Here is a 23204-nt window from a genome sequence, read left to right as displayed (position 1 = left end):
TACCAGCACCAAGGAACCTCTCCCACTCGAATCTACATATTTCCTTGAGATACGTCTGTAGCTACTGAAACCGAAAATAAGTGAATTAAAACCAGACATCTGAGTTAGTGTATCGCAAAGTACTAAGTCAGGATTCTAAAGACAATAAAACATAGCCACTAACACCACTCTCGTTGAAACTATGACTAGCAATGATATTTTAATGAAAGCATAAAGGTTTTCTGTGCTATTAAATCAAATATTATGAAAGCTGGGTTTTTAAAAAAAGATTTTATTTATTTATTTGACAGAGAAAGACAGTGAGAGAGGGAACACAAGCAGGGGGAGTGGGAGAAGGAGAAGCAGGCTTCCCACCAAGCAGGGAGCCTGCTGTGAGGTTTGATCCCATGACCCGGGGATCATGACCTGAGGTGAAGGCAGATGGTTAACCACTGAGCCACCCAGGCACCCTGAAAACTGTTTTTTTAAAACATTGCTTATTTCACCATGCCATCCCACGCCTTCACGGCTAGTCCATTAGCACTGTGAGCCACACGTAGAATTTATAAATAAACAGATATATGGGTATTAGAGGTATAAACTCAAAAATTTTCACTAATATGATTAAAAAAAAAGGGTTAGAGACCCCAACCTGTTAGGTGAAGAGACCACCATGTGTCTCACCAAATTAATGAGAGGCATAATAAATATGAAAATGGTTTTAAAGAAGCACAGGTGCCAGAGAGACAAAAGCACTGTGAATAAAGAGGTCAAAAGCACAAGGAACTGCTACTATTTCTGAGTCTGCTGCTGAAAAATCCGGCCCATTTTGGCCTCATCCAGCCTAAAGGTGTCCAATGTTCATGCTTAAAAAAAAAAAAAAAGATTTTATTTATTTTGAGAGAAAGAACATGAGCAGAGGTAAGGGCAGGGACAGAGGGAGAAGCAGGGAGCCCGATGCGGGGCTCAATCCCAGCACCCTGAGATCATGACCTGAGCCAGAGGCAGACACTTCACCGACTGAGCCACCTAGACATCCCTCTGATGTTCATTCTAACGTGGTTTTGTTCTAATAAGAAAATCTATAATAGATGCTCTTATTTGAAGATGGACCTTGAGAATCCGTTAAAATAGGGCACGTAAGCCTTATTCCCCCGCACAGATGAACCTCAAGGTACTCATTCTACTTTTGTTGTTTTTCTTATTACTTTATTATACAAACAGTATAATGAGGATGGTGATTAGCAGCTCGTGTTTACCGAGTTCCTACTAAATGCCAAGCCCAAAGGGAGCATACATTACCTCGACAACACACTCAGAAAGTTCCAGGAAAGCAGAGGGCAAAGCAGACCAAACTGGGTAGGGAGTGAAGGGTGTTGCCTTTGGAGTCAAACCACATGGTTCTGGAAGCCCAACTCGGTTCCGAGTGACCTTCATGGGACAGACTGTCCAAGTTCTGTCCCTTGTCTGCAAGCACTAGTCCAAGGGGGGCCTGGCAAGGCGGCAGAGACCTAAAGAACCAACATCTGGATGGGCCAAGAACGGAGCCTGGGCCGGCGGCAGGGACTGAGCTGCTCATACTCTCCCGCAGCATTATACCCATTTTACAGATGACCAAACTGTAATAATCCTGGGACATAACAAGGATGTGAATCTTAGCTGCATTACAAGAACAACCGAGGTCAAAAACGTAAAAGCAATCAGTCCTGTTTTCACCACGGGGAGCCACCAAGCGTTCTTACCTTCTCACAGACATACCTCAGTTTTCTGTACAAATCGCAGAACAATGAGCCGCTGACATTGTGCTCGCTTTCCCTGACTTCTACCATGAAAGCTCTGTCAGCTCAGACAGAAACACCCCTCTACCTGGTTTTCGTCATTATCACCTGACAGTGGGCTGACACTCTGTGATTCAATATTCCGTAAGTTAAGTCCCCACCCCGTCCCTGCTGGTCCTTGCGGCTGCTTCCGGTCCTTGGCATGGAAACCAACAAGACAATGAGCACTTCCGCGCCTGTGGTATTTTTCTTCCTTTGAGACCGAGTGCCCTAGGATAAACCCCCGGAAGGGAGATTACCAGTTCAGAAGGTATGAAATATGTTTATGGCTTAGGATATGTACTTCCAAGTGGCTTTCCAAAAGTGTGACTTGGAATTTATAAGGCCACCCGCTAGCGGGAAGCCGTGAGGCTTGGCAACACCTCAACCACACTGGACAGCAAGGATTGCTCTGCAGACTTCACGAAGCATGCTAGCCTCCTCTGAGTGGTCTTCCCTGTTTTTATGGAGTGGTTAGTGCCTTCTTTTTGTCAAAAGTTCCAACTCCAGAAAGCTAATTTGAAATATTAATTTGCACATGGGCTTCCCTTTAATTACCTCTAAGCTCTGCCCATCAGAGAGCCAGAAAACCGACACCCCAAACCAGTTCCGTCCCCAGTGTCCACAGAACTGTTCGCTCTCAGGGACTCAGAACGAGATGCTGCATGTAAGCTGGGGGTGGGCGGGCGCCCTCCAGAGTCCCCACTCTTTTGTGACCAGGTCCCGTCAGACCAACCGCACCCGACCTGGTGACGCGTGTCCGTCTCTGCCTCCTCGCTTCCAGCCCAGAGGACAAGGGATTCACTTGGCGTGTCACAGTTAACAGCAGCTACTTCAGGCCTGTGCACTCCTCTCGATCCTGGGCGACAGGCAGTGCCGAGGAGAAAGGGCACTGTAGCATGCTTCATAAAATCAAGACGGTTTTTAAATCACCTTTTTAGTGCATTGTGAGCACAGCCCCCACGAGTCAAGTGTGTGCTCCGTGGGAAAGATCCACAGACCTGGGGCACATCATTCGTGGGCTGTGACAAAGGTTCTACAGAGTTGGGGGCGGAGAAGAATCCTGGGGTGCCCCAGAGTCAGAATGTAATTACGGACCTGCTGGCTGTTGGGGAGCCAAGAAACCACACCAACACCCGACGGGCTATTTGAGAGTGTCTACAGTGGAGCTGTGTGACACAGATGAATGGCCGATCCTTAGAAATACCCATCTCATCATGGGGCGGAGGGTCCTTCCCAAGAGACGGCTGGGTTGGTTGGTTGAGCTCTAATCCAAGCTCCGGCCACGTCCAGGCGCTCTGTCTCTATCTTCACTCTGAGATCATGCCCGCGAGGCCCACACACAACCCTTTATGCGTCATGCTGGCATCTCTCTTGTCCCCACATTATACACGGAGACAGAGAGGTGGAAAGACCCACTCCAGGTCCCATGGCTAATAAAAGGCAGAGTTGAAGTCCAGCCTTAGGTCTGCATGACCCCGACATCTCAGCCCCTGACCACCAAGCGCTCTGTCTCCCTCAGAAGAATGAACGTGCCAAACACGGCGGGGATCGGAAGCTGGGAGGGGCTGGCGGTGCCGGGCGCGCAGACCCAGCACCACAATGGCGGGCCTTCCGCTTCACGGTGACAGACCCACGGTGGGGCCGGGCGTGTGGGAGCGAAGGACGATGCCCTCAGCTGGAACAGCTCTGAGGATGGCCGTGGAGCCAGGAGAGACGTGTTCTGAGCTGGGCTGGTGGGGGTGGGGCCCCCGAGTGGGGGCTGGGGGCGGGCAATGAGACCCTCAAAGAGGAGACTGGAAGACCCCAAAGATGGATGGTCAGGAAAATGCACAGGACTGTCCCAGGCAGAAGGACACACAAAAGGTAAGCCTTGGTCCCCCAACCCCCTGACACCTGGAAGAAACCAACGCAAGCCTCCCACCCAGCATCCCCTGCATCTCCTCTCCCACCTGGGCCAGAGGCTGGCCCCCAAACCATTGTCTCACTCTCATAATGACTCCCCAGCACTCCTGGCCTTCCAGGGCACCCTCCTGTCTTACCCCACCTTGGGTCTGTCTCACTGTGGCTGAGCACTTTTAGAAAGCATCACACCATTGCGTGGACTGTTGGAAATTTCTAGTACCTCAGCTGGGCACTCGGTCAGTGCTCTATAGGTCCTTTAGGCTCCCTCTCCTATGCCCATTGGACCTGTAGCCTGTTTTTATGAGGCTACTCGTGCGTCCTGCTGAAGCTGAATGCTGGGCTCCGCAAACAGCCCTGCCCGCTGCCTCATTCATTCCATCAGGCTCGTCTCCCTTGGCTTCTGGACCTTCACCTTCAGAGCAAACCACCTCCAGCACCTCTACTTCGGCACAATTAAGAAGGCCCGACACTGTTTCATCATCGGGCTGGGAACTAGATGGGTCAAGAATGATGTGCAGGGGGCGCCTGCGTGGCTCAGTGGTTACGCTGCTGCCTTCGTTCGGCTCAGGTCATGGTCTCAGGGTCCTGGGATCGAGCCCCGCGTCGGGCTCTCTGCTCAGCGGGGAGCCTGCTTCCTCCTCTCTCACTCTCTGCCTGCCTCTCTGCCTACCTGTGATCTCTGTCAAGTGGATGAGTAAAATCTTTAAAAAAAAAAAAAAAGAATGATGTACAGAAATTGATGTCAGTGAAGGGTGCACTGGAGAGCTGATCTAGAAGATTCTCTCCAACTCTAAGGTTCTAACGGCCCAAGTGGTGGGAGACCACAGACTGAGGAGGAAGGGGCCATCTGCAACCATCCTCAGTGGCCATCTTTACGTAGGGTGGGGACTTGCTCAACCACACGAATGGATGAACACTGGGCACCTTCCAGAGCAGGCCCAGCGACGCACACCCCAGGGTCATACCAGGGGATGAAATGGGACCCAATTTCTGCTGTGTGTGATAGGGACCTGAAGTGATACTGGCTGTAATGGCGCAGGTGGCAGGGGCCCCAGCTCTTGGCCACCATCCCCAGGTAGCCACCCTCTTCATTATGGTCCAAGTGGGCTCAAACGGCATCTGCCTTCCAGCCAGTGGTAAGTGGGAGAGGGAAGAGGGGCACGTTCTCCTTCCCTGTAAACAGCACATGGTTCTTCGGTTCACAGCCCTTCAGGTCACATCTCTGCACCCACACTACAAGAGACACTGGCCATGTACCCACCACAAAGCCCATCTCTGGGGAAAACAGGAGACACGTGGTCCTTGTCACAAAGACTGAAGGACACAGAGGAAGCATGGCACCTGTCCCCAAGTTGCTGACTTATCCAAATAACTCTCCTGTCAGAGCCCTTCGGAGAAGAACCAAATGGAGAAAAAGAGAACAAGAAAGCAGTCACCCAAGGGCACCAAGATTTGTAACTTTGGGAATATGCAAAGTATGTTGGCCAAAAAAACCACTTTAGAGATCTTATGGACAAGCTCTGAGCCAGGGAAACAGAACTGCCTGATCCCCCAAATGCCGTCTGAAAGTATATTTGGTAGCTGAGAATATGGCTTATCTAAATATAATTGACAATTTCTCTGGTCTCGGCTAAGGCGGCTGCTGGGGCAACACATGTGTCTCTATTTCGAGCTCTTCCCTGGGCACTGTGCAGGGGCCCCTCGGTGAGGCTCCAAAGGAGTGAGTGTGTTTTTAATGTTCCATTCTTGGAGGGAAAAGGTGGGAAATGTCACTTCTGTGTAACTGTGAGGCATTCTTTTATTTCAATATTGTCCAAGATCCCTTAAAACACCCAAATTTAAGAAAACTAAGTTCTAACTCCCAGTGACTCCAATGTAATATAGGACAAGGCTGACAGCTTATTTTTCATAAACTCTGCAAACAACCACTTCCTGACTCCAGAGTCACTTATCACTTTGTTCTTGAAAAGTAATAATGTAAAAATCATTTTTCCCAGCTACACACACTATTTCCTAAATGGATGGCTTAAATTTCGAAGTGCGAGCTAGTAAAGCTATTTTTAAACCTGTTTGCTGAGCCGAATCACGTGGTCTGTATCTCTAGTCTGGGGCCTGGGGTGAGGAAGAATCCTGGGCTTGGTTTGGCTGAGCTGCTTCCAACGGGCAGACTCGGTTCCTTACGAATAAAAGGCCACAGGGTGAAGACACCACTGGGCTTTCCTGGGGATGCTACGTTGCAGGGCCCTCGTGCAAGGAAGGACAAGGCTTTCTGTATTAGCTCTCTGTCATCGCACAACAAAGTACTCCAAAATTTAGGGGCTTCAAGCAACACTTACTAGCTCAGTTTCTAGGGGTTGGAAATCCACACAGCTTAACTTGGTGCCTCTGGCTCCAAGTCTCTCAGTAGGTTCCAATCAAATGGTCAGCTGGGGCTGCTGTCTCATCTGAAGGCTCCACGTGGGGAGGGGGGAAATCCCTTCTGGGCTCACTCACACGTTTGTTGACAGGCCTCCAGCCTTTGCCACGTGGACCTCTCCACAGGGCTGCCTCCTGCAGGACATGGCAACTGGGTTCTCCCAGACGTGTGTTCCAAGACACTGTGTTCCAGATAGTGTATATGCTTACTGAGTGTCCTCGAGGGAACTGCCTTAGTTCTTGGTCTTGGTCTGTTACTGCCCAGCAAAATTTTATAACCTAATTTCAGAAGCGTCGTAAGTCACTTCTGCTATATTCCATTCATGAGAATGAGCCAACAGCCTTACCCACACTTCGGGGAGAGGATTACACCCAGGCATAAATGTGCTATACAGGCATACCTTGGAGGCTGCCTCCAATTTCCTTGCTAGGACAGGTTTTAAATTGTTTGGAAAGAAAGCCATCCTTCATTATTTCACTTGGGACAAGAACAAACACTGATTCCAGGAGATGCATTCCCTCGGTCTCTGATATGTGACCTATTAGTTTAATAAACACTGGATGTAGGTACCTCTTTCCCAATTCCTCCCTGACCTCTCCCCAGAACCAGAGTGAGCTACTGTATTAGGACAGTTGAGAAGAAAGTCATTGTGCGGCCCTGCACCCCTAGGGCTCTCTCCCTGGCAATTTCAGCTGCCCTGAGAAAGTGTGGCTGATCCACCGTCTGCCACATGGCGTGTGCTCTGTCCCACAGGGAAGCTGTCCAGCTCCAGCTGTGATTGGTGGATAAGTTTAATTGTGGGGCAAAACAGTAGGAAACCCACTACGGCCATGGACTGGATCCACATCCCCTAGAGGCCAGCTTCTGTCACTCAAAACGTGAATACATTTCTACTGCACTGGCCTGATTCCATGCTCATTTCTCAAGGGATTCCAAACCCAGGTGGGGTGGGAAGGGCTGCTGACCACTGCCCTCCCTCCCCAAGCCGACCCCGATCACACACGAGGATCGGCTCACGTTATCTGACAGGTGAACCAGCCAGGGGACCGAGACAGGGACGGAGCACGGATAGAGCCCCCCAGGCTCCCCACACTTCTTCTCAGCCTCCAACTATTTGCTGAGCCCTCCTGTGCGCCGGGCTCCGTGCTGGGGTCTCAAAACGACAGAGGTTCCCGTTCTGTTCCAAAAAAATAATCTGACCTCCCGAAGCCTCAATTCCCTCATCTTGAAAATGGGGAACAAGTAACATGATGCATGGACATGGGTGGAAAGTATTTGTGAAACGGTCAGCAAACAACAGCTCGCCCAGCTCCCCCCCGGCCTGGGAGGGGCTACTGGACCACAAATAAGGACAATAAGACGGTCCTTCGGAGGCGGCGCAAGGAAAGATTCAACGTGCCTACGGTCTGATGACCTGGGGCACTGCCAGTCCTCTCCCATGACGGATGGCCCTGCCTCCCACACTCCGCCCCCCCCCCCCCAAAACAAGGTGCCAGGATGTCTGCGTGCTGTCAGGGAGGCCACGGTTCCCTGCGAGCTCTGGCAAGCACTGAACGAAACTCGGCCGGGCCACGAACAGAGCATGACCGAGAACCGAGGCAGGTCCCTCAAGGACACTCAGTGAGCTTGTAGCAGAGACAAAAATAGAGCAGGGCACGGATCGTTTCCTCCCCCAGGCTGCCTCTCTGTGCTCCTCTCTTTCCGGTGGCGGAGATGATTACGGCCCCCCAGCACGGCCAGCAGCGACGGCAGCAGGTGCAGCTTCCGTAAACACCCCACGCGAGTGCTGTGAGCGAGGTCAAGGGCAGGTGTCCTGCTGCGGACTGGCCTGGATTCCACGTCTCCAGCTCTCGCTGCTCTGGTCGCAGATTCCCGGCGCAGACTGGAGGTGTCAGCTGGAGATCCAGGAACGCGTGGTGGTGGAGGGAACGCCAGCCTGGCCCTCCCACGTGCGGCAGCAGGAGCTCAGCGGCCACACTGCGGGATCGCGCTCGCCCTGGAGGAAGGAGACGGTGCAGCCTTGCAGACGGGCAAGTGTGTGCGGTCTGCAATGCCCCTGAGGAAGCAGGTGACGCGGAGATCAGACCCATCCTGCAGCCAACAACATGGGCACCGGCCCTGAGAAGCTTCATCGGCTTCCTGGTAGATTCCGATCTTGGTTCCAGGTTTTCCACCATTCAGAATAAAACCCCCCAGAGGGAAGTTAGCAATGAAGCATCGTCTCCCCTTTAAGCCCTAGTGTGGATGAGCTCGTCAGCTCCTTTCCTGAGAGAGCAGAAGAGACAGCGCAGAAGAGACAACGGGGGTCCCCTGTGCTCGGCCCCTGGGAGCGTCTGGACTAAGTGAAAATTTGCTTTCATTTGGTGTTAAGATCCACTCTCCTTTGCCAGGAGCCTCCAAGGGGTAATGGAAAAGTGATAAAAGCCTGGCTTTTCAGTAAAAAATGGAGAGAAATATATGATGATCCGTTGTCTCATTCTTTGGCGTCTCTGGCTGTATTGGGAGCGACTGCACAACAGCGACGCTGCTGAAAGCCTGCCTTCTCCTTTCCCTCCCCCTGGCAGAACCGGACAAAGATTTCTCATTTCATACATCATTTATTCCAGCGGCAATTCCATCCAAGTCACTTTAGGTCCTTAGCAAACAAAAAACAGCTAAATAAAAGTACACTGCAGCCTGAAAAGCAGAAATCCTGACTAATGCGGGCATCTGTGTCGTAAAGTCACAAACCCCGGACTGATGGTCTTATTCCCAACTGGGGGCGAAACCGAGAGGGGCCAGACTGAATTATTTATCGTGCAGGGCAAAGGCAAGCCTCCAGCATCCTCACTGTGCAGGAGATGGCCAGGTACAAAAGATTTCACGCCAAGACGTGTCTCCTGGACTCTGCATCCGTAACACTGGGGCTGGTCTCTGGGGGGGATAAAAGCAGTTCTGTCCGGTCCTGTGGGTTATCATCGCAGGAAGAAAGACAAAGGCTAATGATCACCACGGATGAAAGCAAGACCCATTCCAGAACACTGGGACATCAGACAGGCGCCGGAAGGCTGGTTGACTTACCTTCCTTTACTCCACCCCTGCCCTTCCACAGCCCGTGCATCCTCCAAGAGCGAATGGAAAGTCAGCACACACAGCTCAGAAATCTCTACGCAGGCAAAAGCACCCGGAAGAGACAGGCTGGTGCTCAGGCTGTAGCCAGGCTGACGGTGTTAAGACATCCGGAGCAAGGAGCCTGAGGTCCGAAGTCCCTGGGTCAGTGTCGGACCACAGAATGACGTCCGCAAAAGGCAAGACCAGGGCCCTGTGGGGCAGCCAGTGCACACGTGCCCTTTATCCCAGACCGCAGCCGTCACACATCAGTTCGACCAGGTTGTTCGGGTGCTGGGCTCCCAGAGTCCACTTTTGATTGTTACTTGGCTTTCCGTTTGGTCAGCAGAGGGCTCCGTGAGGGTGACACCCATGCATGCTTCCTAGGTCTCGCAGCAGGGACACCACTGCCCCTCGCAATCTCATCGAATGGCGACAGGTTTCACTGCCGCTGGACGGGACTCTCTGTGAACGTGTCCCTCATGGGGCTCCTCCATCTCTAGGGCCTTCTGGATGGACTGGTCCAGCTCTGTCCTCTCTCCGACACTGCTCCCACTTCCATGAACGGGGATGTGGGGAGGACCATGGCCGGCAGCACAGCCCCACCCCCAGGCTTCTGGGCAGGTTCCCCCACCCCCCCGCCGGCCCCCCAGCAAGTGAAGGAGCAGCGGCTGTGGTGAACAGGCCACTAGGGCTCCCGGCAAGACCCCCAAGGGTTTTTTCCTCCCGGTTTTACGGAGATGTAATGGACACACATCACCGCGAAAGCGTAAGGTGCCCCATGTAAGGGTCTGACTCGCAAATCCCGTGGAATATGCACCGCAGGACGCTCCGTGAGTGCCCGCCCGCTCACATGGACACAATAAAAAGCAACGGATTGTTTTCCTCGGGATGAGGACTCAGGATCTACTCTGGTCACAGCTCTCCGGCGCGTCCCACGGCAATGTTAGCGGCAGTCATCACAGGTGCATCGCCTGTCACAAGCCTGGAGGTTAAAAGTCCAGGCTCCCCCCCTCCCCGCCCCCCGTTGGCAGAGCAGACTCCAGGGCTCTGCACTGTTTCCCTTTCTGTATCTTGGGGCTTTTGAGATGACTCAATGACATGTGTGTGAACTTGGAATTCATCACAGAAATGCGCCTGCTCCTAAGCATACGTAAAACCCCCTCACCCTCCACTCCTCCTGCTCCTCTGTTTTCAGGGTCTGGGTCCCCTCTACTCCCTACTGCTCTCACTGAATACGAGATGCCTGGGAGTCATCAGCGGAGGGCGTGCTCTGGACGGTGACGCGGTCCCACAGACCCCACCTGCCACGCCTCAAGAGGATGCTTCCCCTCGCCTGAATGAGACGGGCTGGTGAGAGCCAGGGGCAAGCAGTCTGGTCTGAGGGCACGGACTGTGGAGGCCATCCCTCGGGTGTGTAGCAAACAGCCCTGAGGGCAGACTCCAGCTTCTACTCCCTCTGCCTTGCCCACCTCCGTCCCATGTCCCAAACTCTCAGCACAGTGTCACCCGCAGAGTGTCCCAGGACCCGATGGGTCTCTGTGGCAACCAAGAATTCTCTGTTGTGAATAGTGACTTTGCGCACGACTCAGGGAATGCTGGAATATAGAAGGCCTCATCTGCCCCAGGAGAGACCAGCCACCCAGATCCTACTTCCCCATCATTGTGGCCCGAATGTCTGTGTGCCCTTCAAATCCTCTGTGAGAAGCCTCATCCCCAAGGCAGTGGCGGTGGGCCGGAGCTGAGGACACAGGTAGCGCTATCCCCGTCTCTCCCTTCCTTCCTTTGACCAAGGGGACAAGAGAACGTCTGCTGGGAGCTGCGGAAGCTGAGAAAGCGCTTCCTCTGCTGATGCTGTGGCCAACTTCCCTCCCTCTCTCCTGAACGCAGGCAGCACGCCTGGAGCTGTGGCAGCCGTCTTGCAGCAGGGAGAGCAGCCCGGAGAGTAGCTTCTTCCATGCAGAGGCGGCCCATTCCCGCATTCTTGGCCATGAATGAAACAAACCCCTATTGAACTTGCTGTCTTAAGGCTGCTAGATCTCAACGGACACATACGACTCCACTTTCATTTCAACAAATGACCTCGTATTCGGTCATCTGGCATCGGTCTCATGGGGTGGGCAGGGAGAGGCACAGAGCAGAAGCAGCAGGAATATTAATGCAAGGAACACGCTCTGCTTTCTCTCCCCAGGCCCAGGCCCACACCATCCCCTTGTCCCTTTACCTGCTGGGCCCACCGGGGCGCGGCTCCTCTTCCAGCAGCCCTCAGTCGTGGCCCCCGGCCCCACAGTGCTCTCAGCGCTGGGTGCGGCCCGAGGCCGGCCAAGCCCGCCCCGCTGGCCCCGGCTCAGTCTAAGCCCCTCCGAGACACACGGTCTCTCAGCTCTACCCTGTTATCCTCCTCCTGCCTGTGGGGCAACCTAACTGGGCACCTGCCTGCCTCGGGCACAGCTTGTCACAGACACTGGGCTGAATGAGGGGGGTGGTTGGCCCTGTGACTTCTCGCACACCCCGGCTCCATGTGGGGCGCAGCTACCAGCACAGACTTGATTTGCTGGGAGGAGGGAGGAACCTTCGCGATGTGAACCTGACCTGACCTCCTCCAGAAGTACGGGCTTCCAGACATAAGCTGAGGAACAGCACGGCCTGGGGCCAAACCACGTGGCCAGCAGCTGCTCCGATGTGCTGCGGCTGCTGAAAGAGCCAGAAACAGGACCCGAGAGGACTCTGGGATCCAGCCCGGGCCTGTTGCGCCCTCACCCCAGAGGCCAGGGAAGGAGGCCGGCCGTCATTCGGGGCAGGAGTGGCCTCCCAAGTGCATCCTGGGTCAGTGAGCAGATCTCGTGCTACAGAGAGGTGTGGAGGCCGGCCGGCCCGTCCCGGCTCTGCGTGGGAATCTTCACAGCTCTCTTGGGCACGTGCCCGTGATGACAGAATGTCTGCATCCCTCCTGGGGGTCCTGTCCTCACACAGCGGCCCGCAGAGCAGAGAAGAAGGGCAAGTGGCACCCGGGACACCCACTGTTAACTGGTCCTTTGCCTCGTGAGCCAGACCAGCCGGGCACAGACGTACTGGCCAAGGGGCATCAGATCAGGGCCTTGGCAAAGGAGGAGGAGGAAGACCACTGTGGAATGCAAACGGCCCCGAGAGGGCGGGTCCTGATCCCTGGAAGCTGTGAGTGTCAACCTCATTCCGGAGAGTCCTCACAGGAAACATGATGGAGCCGAGATCGTTTTTGAGAGAGACGAAGAGCGAGCGAGAGCGCACCACGCGTACAAGGTGGGCAGGAGGGAAGGGGAGAGAGAACCTCAAGCAGGCTCCACGTTCAGAACAGAACCCCACGTGGGGCTTGATCCCAGGACCCTGAGATCATGACCTGAGCTGAAATCCAGAGTCAGTTGCCTAACGGACCGATCCCCCCCAAACCCCTCCCAAGTTGAGGAGCTCGACGTGGGGGTGTCCTGGCTTGTGCAGGGCCCTGAGAGCAATCACAGGGTCCTTGTGGGAAGAGGCGGACGCACATCTAACCGTCCTGCACTGCAGGGGAGAGGGCAAGGGGACGGCAGAGCAGGGGCTGCTGGGGGGGGGGGGCTGCACCGAGGGACTGGCGCAGCCACAAGCCACACAAGCCAGTGAACGCTGGCAGCCACCAGCAGCTGGAAGAGGCGTCCCTCCACCCCGTGAACATCTGGAGGGAGCAAAGCCCTGTGAGACCTCGATCTCAGTCCAGCAGTACTGATCTAGGACATCTGGCCTGCAGAATCGAGAGAGAATACACGCCGGTGGTCTGACTGCTCTCAGCTTGTGGAGACTCACTGTGCAGCCGCAGGAAACAAACACGAGGAGAATGGCTCGGGGACAGGAGAGCGGCGATGGAAGCCCCAGGTTCCTCCACAGAGACTCGGACCTCTCCTCCCTCCCAGCAGCCGGTGCACCTGCTCACGCACTCGCTCTCCTGCCCTCCCCAGTGCCCGGCGCACCTGTAACACGTACACGCTCATGCACACGCACACCCCCCCCAGCAAAGCCCTCCTCATTCTCTGCCTTAATAGGGCCTGAAGACGAGCCCCAGGAGCAGATGCCAAGCTGGGGTTCTGTGCCACCCGTGTCTTCCTCTATTGGCCTGGGCGTCCCCGGATGCTCCTTCTTTCTTTAAAAGATTTTATTTATTCGATAGATCACAACGAAAGGGAACCCCGACGAGACACCGCACAAACGCAGCAGGATCGACTCTAAGGAGAAGCCAGGCGTGCCGCGGCCAGCAGAATCTCGCTTCGCGTCTCACTCAACCACGCACTGGAACGAGGGTTTGGGTTCCCTCAGCCAAGCACAGGATGTTACCACTGGATTTGCTTTTCAGCAAATCACTCATAAAAAATTCATGGCTGCAGCTGACCCTCATTAGAATGTGTTTCATTAAATTAAAACATCAATCCCAGAAATATATGTTTGCTTAACAGGCAGAAATGATTTGGGGACGTCATGCTGCACGCTATCAAATCAAATCAAATGGTGGGAGCCGACGAAATTAAGCCATCAAGCAAAGGGGGCAGGAGGGATAACAGAGGTCTCTTGCCAAAGGAACAGAATCATGGCTTGTGAAAAGAGCTCGAAGCATCCAGATCACGGAGCCAGGCAAAGCAGAAGAACGGGACAAGAAGTGTCGTCGGACTCGGCTCCTTCGGGAGGCAGACAGGGTGGCCTGGAGGGAACCGGGCTCTCCCCAGAGCTGCACGACCTACCGTTTGACCTCCAGGGCCTCCCGTTTTGACTGCACAGAGGGCAGTTTCTAAGGAGGGGCTCAAAGGCCGGAGAGGACGTAACGACCCCCTCACCCTCCGCCCCCTTCCATTCCGAGGACGTGGGCTTCCTCAGGAGGCAGCACAGGACCCGGACGGACTCTCAGCCCAAGAAACATTAAGAGGCAGAGCCAAGATCCCAGCATCTGTCCCAAACAAGACCCAATAGGACCTCACAGATGTTTTCCTCCAGTTTGGAAGGCTCTTCTGGGGGTACCACCTTATTTGTGATGGTGCCGCTATGAAGCAGAGAAAACCAGAACCGTGCCCCAACGTAACAGTGGAGGGTTCAGACCAGACCATGAAGACAGGGAATGAAAGCCCCCACGTTGGAATCTAGGCTCACTGCTTTTCACATTGACCTTTGCTGTGCCACTGCCCAGAGGACGTCCCTCCTCCCGCCCCCGACTCCAGGCTGCCTGAGCCGTGCGCCGAGAAGGGCCTGGAGGAGGAGTGGGAAAAACATCCACGTCATAGACACATAAGACCTGGCCAGCCCACAAGTAACCAGTTATCGAAGGAGCACCTCGTGCCTGCTCGCTGTTCAGAAACGGAGCTCCAGAAGAAGGGTACCAGGGTCACAAAGCTACTTTTGGTTTTACTTAGCTTTATAATATTACTCGAAAGTGGTGTGGATTTGATTCAGAAAAAAAAACTTTATAAAGGGATTTTAAAAATCTGTAATATAACCACTAATTTTTATAGGCGTGTATATATAATTTTTTTGCAAATGCAATCGTACTGTACTGTGACATGTCTGCTTTCTTTTGAACCCAAGAGTGCACCACAAGCACCGCTCCAGGTCTGAATACACACGGCCATCACCGGTCCGCGGCTGATGTGCACAAATGTGCCGTAACATATGTGACCGACTGCCCCTTATACATCTCTCCAGTTTTCTTCGGTCGCAACGACACCTCAGTACCCCTCTGGCACATTCCCCCCTTTATACACACACTTCTCTACTTACTTCCTTGAGATGGCTTCCAACGAGGTGACTGTTTGGTCAAAAGGCAGGTTGTGTCATCCACTGGCACAGGACCCCTGGGGACATCTCTCAGACAACAGAGTACAGGGCTGCTCGCTACGTGAAAATTAACGGACAGCCCTACTCACTCACTGGACTTAATTTTTAAATTTAATTAATTAATTTATCTGAGAGACAGTATGAGTGGGAGGAGGGCCAGAGGCAGAGGGAGAATCCCAGGCAGACTCCACACTGAGTGCAGAGCCCGATGCGGAGCTCGACCCCAAAGCCCTGAGACCATGACCTGAGCTGAAATCGAGAGTCAGACACATAAGGGACTGAGCCACGCAGGTGCCCCTGACTGGACTGAACTCTCACTTCCTAGGAGAATGGGCCAGGGCAGAGCGTTTACAGTCCCAAACATCTCGGTGGCCAAAGAACTAGCTTCTGTATAATCACTGTCCTCACTACACAGTGCGAAGTCATCACCAACCTGGAAACATAAAAAAAGACGATGCTTTTTTCAAAACATTTGTAGATCAATTGAGATCATTATTATCTCTATTGCCTACAGCACTTGCACATTTAAGGCAGTAAAGCACGATTTCTGGAAGAAAGAGATTATGTTTGTTGGAAGTGACATCCAAAATGACACACCGCACTGGTTTCAACAATAAAGGAAGTGTTTTGGTCAGGTGGGGCTTTCTACAGCAGCAACTCACACATTAAGCCCCAAGGTGCTGGTTCTTTGGCACCCCCCTCCCCTCCTGGGTTGGCTTCACCCTCAGGCTCTACATGACAACTGCTCCCTGCCACAGCACCTGACCCTCATGGGGGCAAAAAGGCTGCAGCTGCTCCAAACCTGATGTTTTGGAACACATCATCATCCATGGAAAGGGATAACATTCCCTCCGATTGCTTCTACGGAAGAGAGAAAGCCTCCCCTTTCCAAGTCCTTAGAAAGGATTTTCTCTTGCTTTGGAGATCTGACCAGGATGGAATGCACCCAGTGTTTTAAAGTAAGTGGGATCCTGTTTGCTCAAGTTAGGTATAATGTCAGTCCCAAGTGCACCAGGCTAAGGATGGGGGAGGAAATTCAGGTTACAGTGTCTGGAAAGACAGGGACTAGATGCCCTCCTTCTAACAGATGTCTGCTTCAGACGTTAAACAATAGTGAATAGAAATTAAAAAACAATAACATCATAAGAAACAAAACCTTTATGATCAAAAGAAGTTTAGAGAAAGCACTTTATTGAACACACGCTTCTTCTCTGCTTCCTTCTGAAACCTTATCAAAACAGAAGTAAAAAGAATTTTTTAAAGATTTTATTTATTTATCTGACAGAGAGAAAGAGCACAAGTAGCAGAGAGGCAGGCAGAGAGCGGGGGAAGCTGTCTCCCCTCGGAGCAGAGAGCCCAACATGGGGCTCAATCCCAGGACCCTGGGATCATGACCGGAGCCGAAGGGAGATGCTTAACCGACTGAGCCACCCAGGCGCCCCAGTAAAAAGAATTTATTAAAAATCTGTGAACTCCACAAGAGGAGCCCGGGGCATCTTGTGGTATCAGTAAGTGAAAAAATGCTCAGGAAAAAGAAAAAAAAAGGACACAAGAACCAAGCTGACAACGTGTGGCCAGTGCGAGAACCATTTGAGCAATAAAAGAAAGAAACAGAAAACTGGACATAGCGCCAAAGAATAAAATAAGCATGCACAAGTCCATCCCTTTGTTCATTCTTGGATGAACTAAGAGGTGAGGCACAAGGGGCGACTTTTCCTTACAAAACTCCGATTAAGAAGTACGGATGGAAGGACAGAAGCAGAAAATCCCCAGCAGAAGCCACAGCGACCACTGCTGCCGGCGATGCCTCCCGATGCGCGCGCAGGCGAAAGTTTGAGGAGCAGCGGGACTCTGGCAGAGGCTTCCAGAACCCCCAAAGGCATATTGATTACAAAGAAGGCTTCACACCCCTACTGGAACTTTGTGTGGGGGAGGGGAACCTGGCAGCCACCACCTAAGCAAGTCGTCATATGAACATTCCCAGTTGTATCCGTCAGGTCCCGAACCCTGACATGATGCCCCGAGGGGACCCGTGCCCCTGTGGTGTCCTTCCCCCAAGTCCAAAACCCTCCATCAAATCCTGAGAAAACTCCACACCACATGAGCCCACATTAAGAGACCTTCTCGGAATACCTGACCAGCGCCCTTCCAGCCCAGGGAGTCACGAGACCCAAGGACATCCGGAGCAATTCTAACTGTTTTGAAGAGACAACAAAACCCGGACAGCTCATCACGATGCAGCATCCGGGACCGGATCTCAGAGTGGAGAAAGGGTGTTAGAGAAAAATCCAGTAAAATCTGAACCAGGTTCTGTCGTTAGTACATCTGGTTATTACATTTAGTTTCGGACTGGACCAGCTCTAGTGTCTTTGCTTCGACAGTCACGCCGCCGTTCTGTAAGATGGCCCCACCGAGGAGCGCGCGGTAACTAATCCGCAGCTCTTCCCTAAGTCGACAATCACTTCAGAACTCGAAGCTGAAAATGAAGCTCACACCCCGGGCAGCAGCCTGGGGAGAAGGAAAGACACAAGGACCAGATTCTTGGACTGCAGAGGCAGACGCCCGCTCGTGCCCAGGGATCTCCAGAAAGTAGGGGCAAGTCGCATGGCTGAAAGGGAAGCTTGGCTGTAGCTCGTATAAGGTGCAGCTAAGCCCCCAGTCCTCCGACGCACCCTGTGCCAATCCCGCTCGGACAGCTGACTGCCTCTCCCACATGGGCCCCAAGCCAGGCTCCCAGGAGGAGGCAAGGGGCCCAAGGGAAGAGAGGAAGGTCACATGGAGGTCTCGTTCCCGTCACGAGCTCCCAGAGGCTCACAGCAGGCCCCCCGCCTGGCAGAAGACTGGGGATCTCTCCTCTAGGGAAACTGGATGGCCCCAGAGGGGAGAGCCGCAGACACTGACAAGTGGGCTTTGCCCGGCATATTGGTCTTCTCGGGGCTCCTCGTAACAAAGGACCAGGGGCCAGGAGGGCCTCGAGCAACAGAAACTCGTTTTCTCCTAGTTCTAGAAGCTGGAAGTCTGAGATCCAGGGGTCAGCGGGTTGGTTTATTCTGAGGAAGAGGGTTTTCTTGTGGTTTGGTGGCTTTGATCAGGATGGAACATTCGCCAACGGATTTAAACCGAGTAGGAGCATGGGCTCGAGTTAGGTATGAGGTCTGTCCCAAGGGCGCCAGGCTAAGACGGAAGGAAATTGAGGCTACTCTGTCCTGAACGATGTGGACAGATGCTCTCCTGACAAATGCCGAGTTGAGAGATTATTTCCTTCCACGTCAGTGAATACAAATACAATAACAGTAACATCACAAGAAGCAGACAAAGAAGATCTTTAGGACCAAAAAAGTGCTGGAAAACATGGTCCTAAATACAGGCTTCTGTGCTTCCTTCTCAAACGTTATCCAAGGAGACGTAAAAGCATTTAAAAGCCGCGACCTACACATGCTTGCAGCACACGTTCTCCCCGACTTGCGCATGGACGCCTTCTCCCCAGGTCTTCACGCGACCTTCCCTCCATGTGCGTGTGTCCTAAGTCCCACCCCTTATAAGGACATCGGTCCTATTACATGAGGACCCATGTTAATGGCCTCATTATTCCTTAATTTCCTCTTTAAAGACCAAGACCCTATCTGCAAATACGGCCACATTCTGGAGGAACTGGGGGTTAAGACTTCCACATATGAGTTTGGGGGTGACAAATGAGTCTAGATCACCCAGCGAAACAGCCACACACCCGCTCGATTTGTCCACCGGTGGGGGCCCCCCACTGCTCTGCACCAGCAGGCACAGAATGCTCCCCAAGGCCTCAGCACCTTCTTTCCAGATTCCAAAGAACAAAGCATCACCAGGCCTTAAGGAAAAGTAGCAGCACGAGGGTAGGTGCTGAGGCAAACATGTAAATTAACACCACGCTTGGGACGGGGAGAGCACGGACCCCACGCAGGGCGCAGGGCGCGCCGCCCGGAACTCTGAGAGCGTGGAGGAAAGGTGCCGCAGCTCACAAAACAGACGGCACATGCAGAAGAGGAACACTCCTGGGCAAGAAAAGGCTTTACGGAGTCCAGAGAATGGAAACTGTGAAATTTTAAGAGAAGAGTCAAGCGACCAAATCTCCGCCCAAAATTGGATGAAAAGACGAAAACGCAAAAAGCAAAAATACGAGAGGAATAAGGAAAGTCAGAGGTTCAATCGAAGAGGCCTAGCCCCGGATGGAGAAGCATTTCAGGAAACCCGGGATACAAGGATTTAGAATACAGACACACAGCAGAGCGGACGGTCCCAAGGGAACACAGCAAAATGAGAACGCAGGCTCCTGGAAACTCAGCCCCGAGCACAGGAGAAGGCAGGAGGAACCCCAGGAGGAGAGCATGCAGCAGGCCCTGTGGGGCCACAGGGGGACCGTCACCAAGGAAAGAACAAAACACACCAGAAAATGGAGCTCAGGGGCTTGACTGTGTGGAAAGAGCATCCAGAGGGGTTTATCACTTTGGGGCAGCCTACAGGACAGTGGCCATAAGCACAGACAAAAACATCCAAGAGCAAGGAAGAGGGAAAGAAGCAAGGTGACTGTTCACCTGAGGAGCCGTATGCGATTATGAACGTGGTCCTAGATCCCTGGGTGTCAGGGAACAACACGTGTGCAGTCCTAGAGCTGACTGGGCCAACCACTGTAGTGTTGCGGGGCCAGGAGAGGGCAGAGCGAGACACGGTCGGGCGCAAAGGGCCAGGTGCTCTGCAAGCTCAGGGCAGTGAGGACAGGCCAGCCGTTGGCAAAGCCCGTCCAGGTGGCCGGCGCCTCCCTTCGGTGGCCACCCTCTCAAAGGATGAGCTGAAGTCAGTCGAGAATCACCCACGCAAAGTAGGAATCTGCTGACAGCAAGTCACACAAAGCAGCCGGAGAGAATCTGGCAGGGACAAGCGGCTCAATAAGGAGCAGTGGTTATGGCTTGTGTTCTTATAAAATCCACAACCATCTACAAAGACTGGGGAGCCGAACTCCATGCAGAAAGCATGTACGTTCTCTACACCAAGCCTGGACCGCTGCAGACGCTTCGTTCAAGGACGACTACTACGGAGAGCATTCCTAAGTCTTAAATAACGCCGAGTCCTTCTCTACCAGACCGATCACTCCCCCTTCTCTGTTCCATTTGTCTAGGACTGCATTAGCAACTCCTCCAAACCCAACATTTTATTCATTTTTTAAAGATTTTATTCATTTGACAGAGAGAGAGAGCACGAGAGGGAGGAGCTCACTGAGCAGGGAGCCTAATGCGGGACTCAATCCCAGGACGCTGGGATCGTGACCTGAGCCGAAGGCAGATGCTTAACCCACTGAGCCACCCAAGGGACCCCTAAATCTAGTGTTGTAAAGTCACCAGCCTGTCATTACTTCTCATGCTTCCGCGGGTTGGTACAGCTCTGCTCACGGGTTCTCCTGCTGGCTCGATGGCCACTGCCAGATGATGGATGGCGCTGGAGCAGCCACAGTCACTTCACCCACGGTGCAGCACTGTATCCAGGACAGAGAGAAGGCAGGGCTCGGCTGGACCCTCTCATCCTCTGTGGGTCCAGGAAGCCCCAAGGCCTTTCCCTTCCAAGAGGCTCTGGGCACAGAAGGGCACATGGGCCTTCTTCAGAGCACTGCCCAGAACCAGCATGGCCTCCCTGATGCCACGCTGTCCTGACTAGAGCAAGTCACCGGCCAGCGGGAATGGGCTGGCCAGGAGGGCATGACACACAGCAGCAGTCGCGAAGCCTGGTTCATCCAGGGTCACCTCTGGAGAGGGCCGACCAGCCCCTGTAGGACCATGGGGGCCGCAGACGGACACGTTGGTCACGCCTCCTGGCGTGCTCTGCACACTCAAAGCACCCGGCAACCAAGAGCCAAGGGAAAGAGGGACACTTTCCAGTTGGAAAAGAACACACACAGAGGCACAGAGGCAGGGACATCATGGAGGGATTAGAAAACACAAGATACTGGTTAGCTGAGAACAGAAGCCAAGGAAAGAACCAGACGCAAGGCCTCATCTGCCAGGGAAAGACCTCCAGCTCCCCCAGCAACGCCTCTTCCCCCCTTAGAGCTCCGCACAGGTCCGCAGTGACAATGACGTGTGTCATACATATGGATGACCGGGGAACTAAATGACAAGAAGTCCACAGACTCTGTCCCAGACATTAAAACACTGAAAAGATGCAAAAACACAGAACCACACAGAAAATCCCCTAAAGGGATTGAGCAATTTTACTGCAGGGGAAAAAAAATGAGCACGTGCCAAAAGATTAAAAACTACAAGCCACTGACAAAGCTAAAAGCCAAGCAAAACACCAGAAGCAGAAAACTGCCCTTAAAATGGACAAAACGGAGGATTAATTGCCGGAACTTGCAACTGGTGCCTCAGACAACCCAACGGAGAAGGACAAGAGAGGAGAACGGACGTGCAGTGCGGGGCAGCTCCGTGGGGACAATCACGGTGGTGCTCACTGCACCGCAAAATGGACAGAATTTTCTTTTTCTTTTTTAAAATCTGAAACAGGGAGGAAGCGGGGGCTGGGGGGACAGAGAGACAGCCAAGCCGACCCCACACTCAGCACGGAGCCCATCACGGGACTGGATCTCACGACCCTGAGATCATGATCTGAACCGAAACCAAGGGTCAGAAGCTCAGCCTACTGAGCCCCCCAGGCGCCCCCCAAAGGGACAGAGTTTTCTACAGAGTATTCCTATTTCTGGATTCCTAGGTGGAGAAACACTGCTAAGTATGGCCAGCAGGCCACCATAAGGGTGCTAACGACAGCAGTGGCTGCCACAGGAGAACAACGAACACCTTACTGTTCACCAAGAGTAGGCCGGCTGTGTAGACTCTGCTGCGTCCACACCCAGCCACACAGTGTCCACACCCAAGAATGCAGTCAGCTACTCTGCCAACGTGGACGGACCTCCAAGACATACTGTCAGGTTAAAAGACAAAGAAAAAGTGAGTTGCAGGAAAAAACACAGGGTACATACCTACCCATTTACCACTGTTGAAAACCATCTTAAAAACGCAAGTATCTACTTTTATTTTAATGTCTCCAAGTTTGCTCAGAAGCCCACAGAAAAGGTTTGAAAAGGCCTAGGCCAAAAGGCTCACAGCGCTAACGACAGTGGGGAGTGCAGAGAAGTTTCTGGAAGCACTCCTCCGTCTGTACTTCCCCATCAGGGACGCTCCCAATAATAACGTGTGTACCTACGAACTTCACTGCCTTTGTAAAAGTGAAGAAGAAAAGGCTAAGAGAGGTAAAAATTAAATGGTAGGAAAACTGGAAACACAGAAGCTGTTCCAAATGTAACAATCAGGGGCGCCTGGGTGGCTCAGTGGGTTAAGCCGCTGCCTTCAGCTCAGGTCATGGTCCCAGGGTCCTGGGATCGAGCCCCGCATCGGGCTCTCTGCTCAGCAGGGAGCCTGCTTCCCTCTCTCTGCCTGCTTCTGCCTAGTTGTGATCTGTCAAATCAGTCAATAAATAAATCTTTTTTTAAAATAAATAAATAAAAGCATTTGGGGTCCTCAATAATTTGCAAGATTGCAAAGGGGTCTGAAGGCCAAAAAGTTGGAGACCGTCTGCTCTCAATCCAACTCCTGCTTAGAGGAAATTCGGGGTCGGAAGAAGGAAGTTCAATGACACCACGAGGAAGAATCAGCCCCACCCAGGACTCTGGTATGTGACATTTACAGGTGAAATGGCATAATATCTGGGCTTCCCCTGAAAATATGCCAGGACAAACAATGAGTCCGCGGACTGTAAATAAAATGAGACCAAAGAAAAGTCATTATTACTAAAGCCAGGTGGTCCCTGGGTATCCACATGGGATACATGAGCAGGCATTACACATCCTCTCTACCGTAACGTAGAGTTAAAATTTTATTATCACAATACAACTAAAATAAAAATGAATAGAATAAAGGCATAATCGTTCACATACCTCCATCAGGGAAACCAAGAAAATACAATAAAAAATCATTTTGAAAAGTGGTAATGAAAACACTTTCCAAAAATTGAAGATAAAAAAACAGGCTCCTCCACCGAAAACACCCATAAAACAGAAAACAAATTAAACAGAAAAGTAAATCTTAACAACATTAAAAAAAAAAAGTAAAAACCCAGGATAGACAAAAATGTGTTCCATGGCAGAAGCTCAGAGC

At 52.6% G+C, this 23204-nt stretch overlaps 1 protein-coding gene across 2 annotated transcripts in view; it reads right to left on the bottom strand.

Moving 5' to 3' along the window:
* Positions 1 to 23204, bottom strand: part of GALNT17 (polypeptide N-acetylgalactosaminyltransferase 17) — a 417968-nt gene that overhangs the window by 330194 nt on the left and 64570 nt on the right. Inside the window, exon 1 of one of the 2 annotated variants that reach the window (XM_059414741.1) lies at positions 9178 to 9247. The exons of the other annotated variant lie outside the window; for it this stretch is intronic. Coding sequence (XP_059270724.1) covers positions 9178 to 9217 — 40 coding nt within the window. The 5' untranslated portion in view covers positions 9218 to 9247. Of the gene's footprint in view, positions 1 to 9177; positions 9248 to 23204 lie in introns of those variants that run through there. 2 annotated transcript variants of the gene reach the window in all.

This window comes from Mustela nigripes, chromosome 11 (genome assembly GCF_022355385.1).
Source record: "Mustela nigripes isolate SB6536 chromosome 11, MUSNIG.SB6536, whole genome shotgun sequence".
Classification (NCBI taxonomy): Eukaryota; Metazoa; Chordata; class Mammalia; order Carnivora; family Mustelidae; genus Mustela; species Mustela nigripes.
Note: the sequence above shows the minus strand (reverse complement) of the source record. Positions and strands in the feature narration are given on the sequence as shown.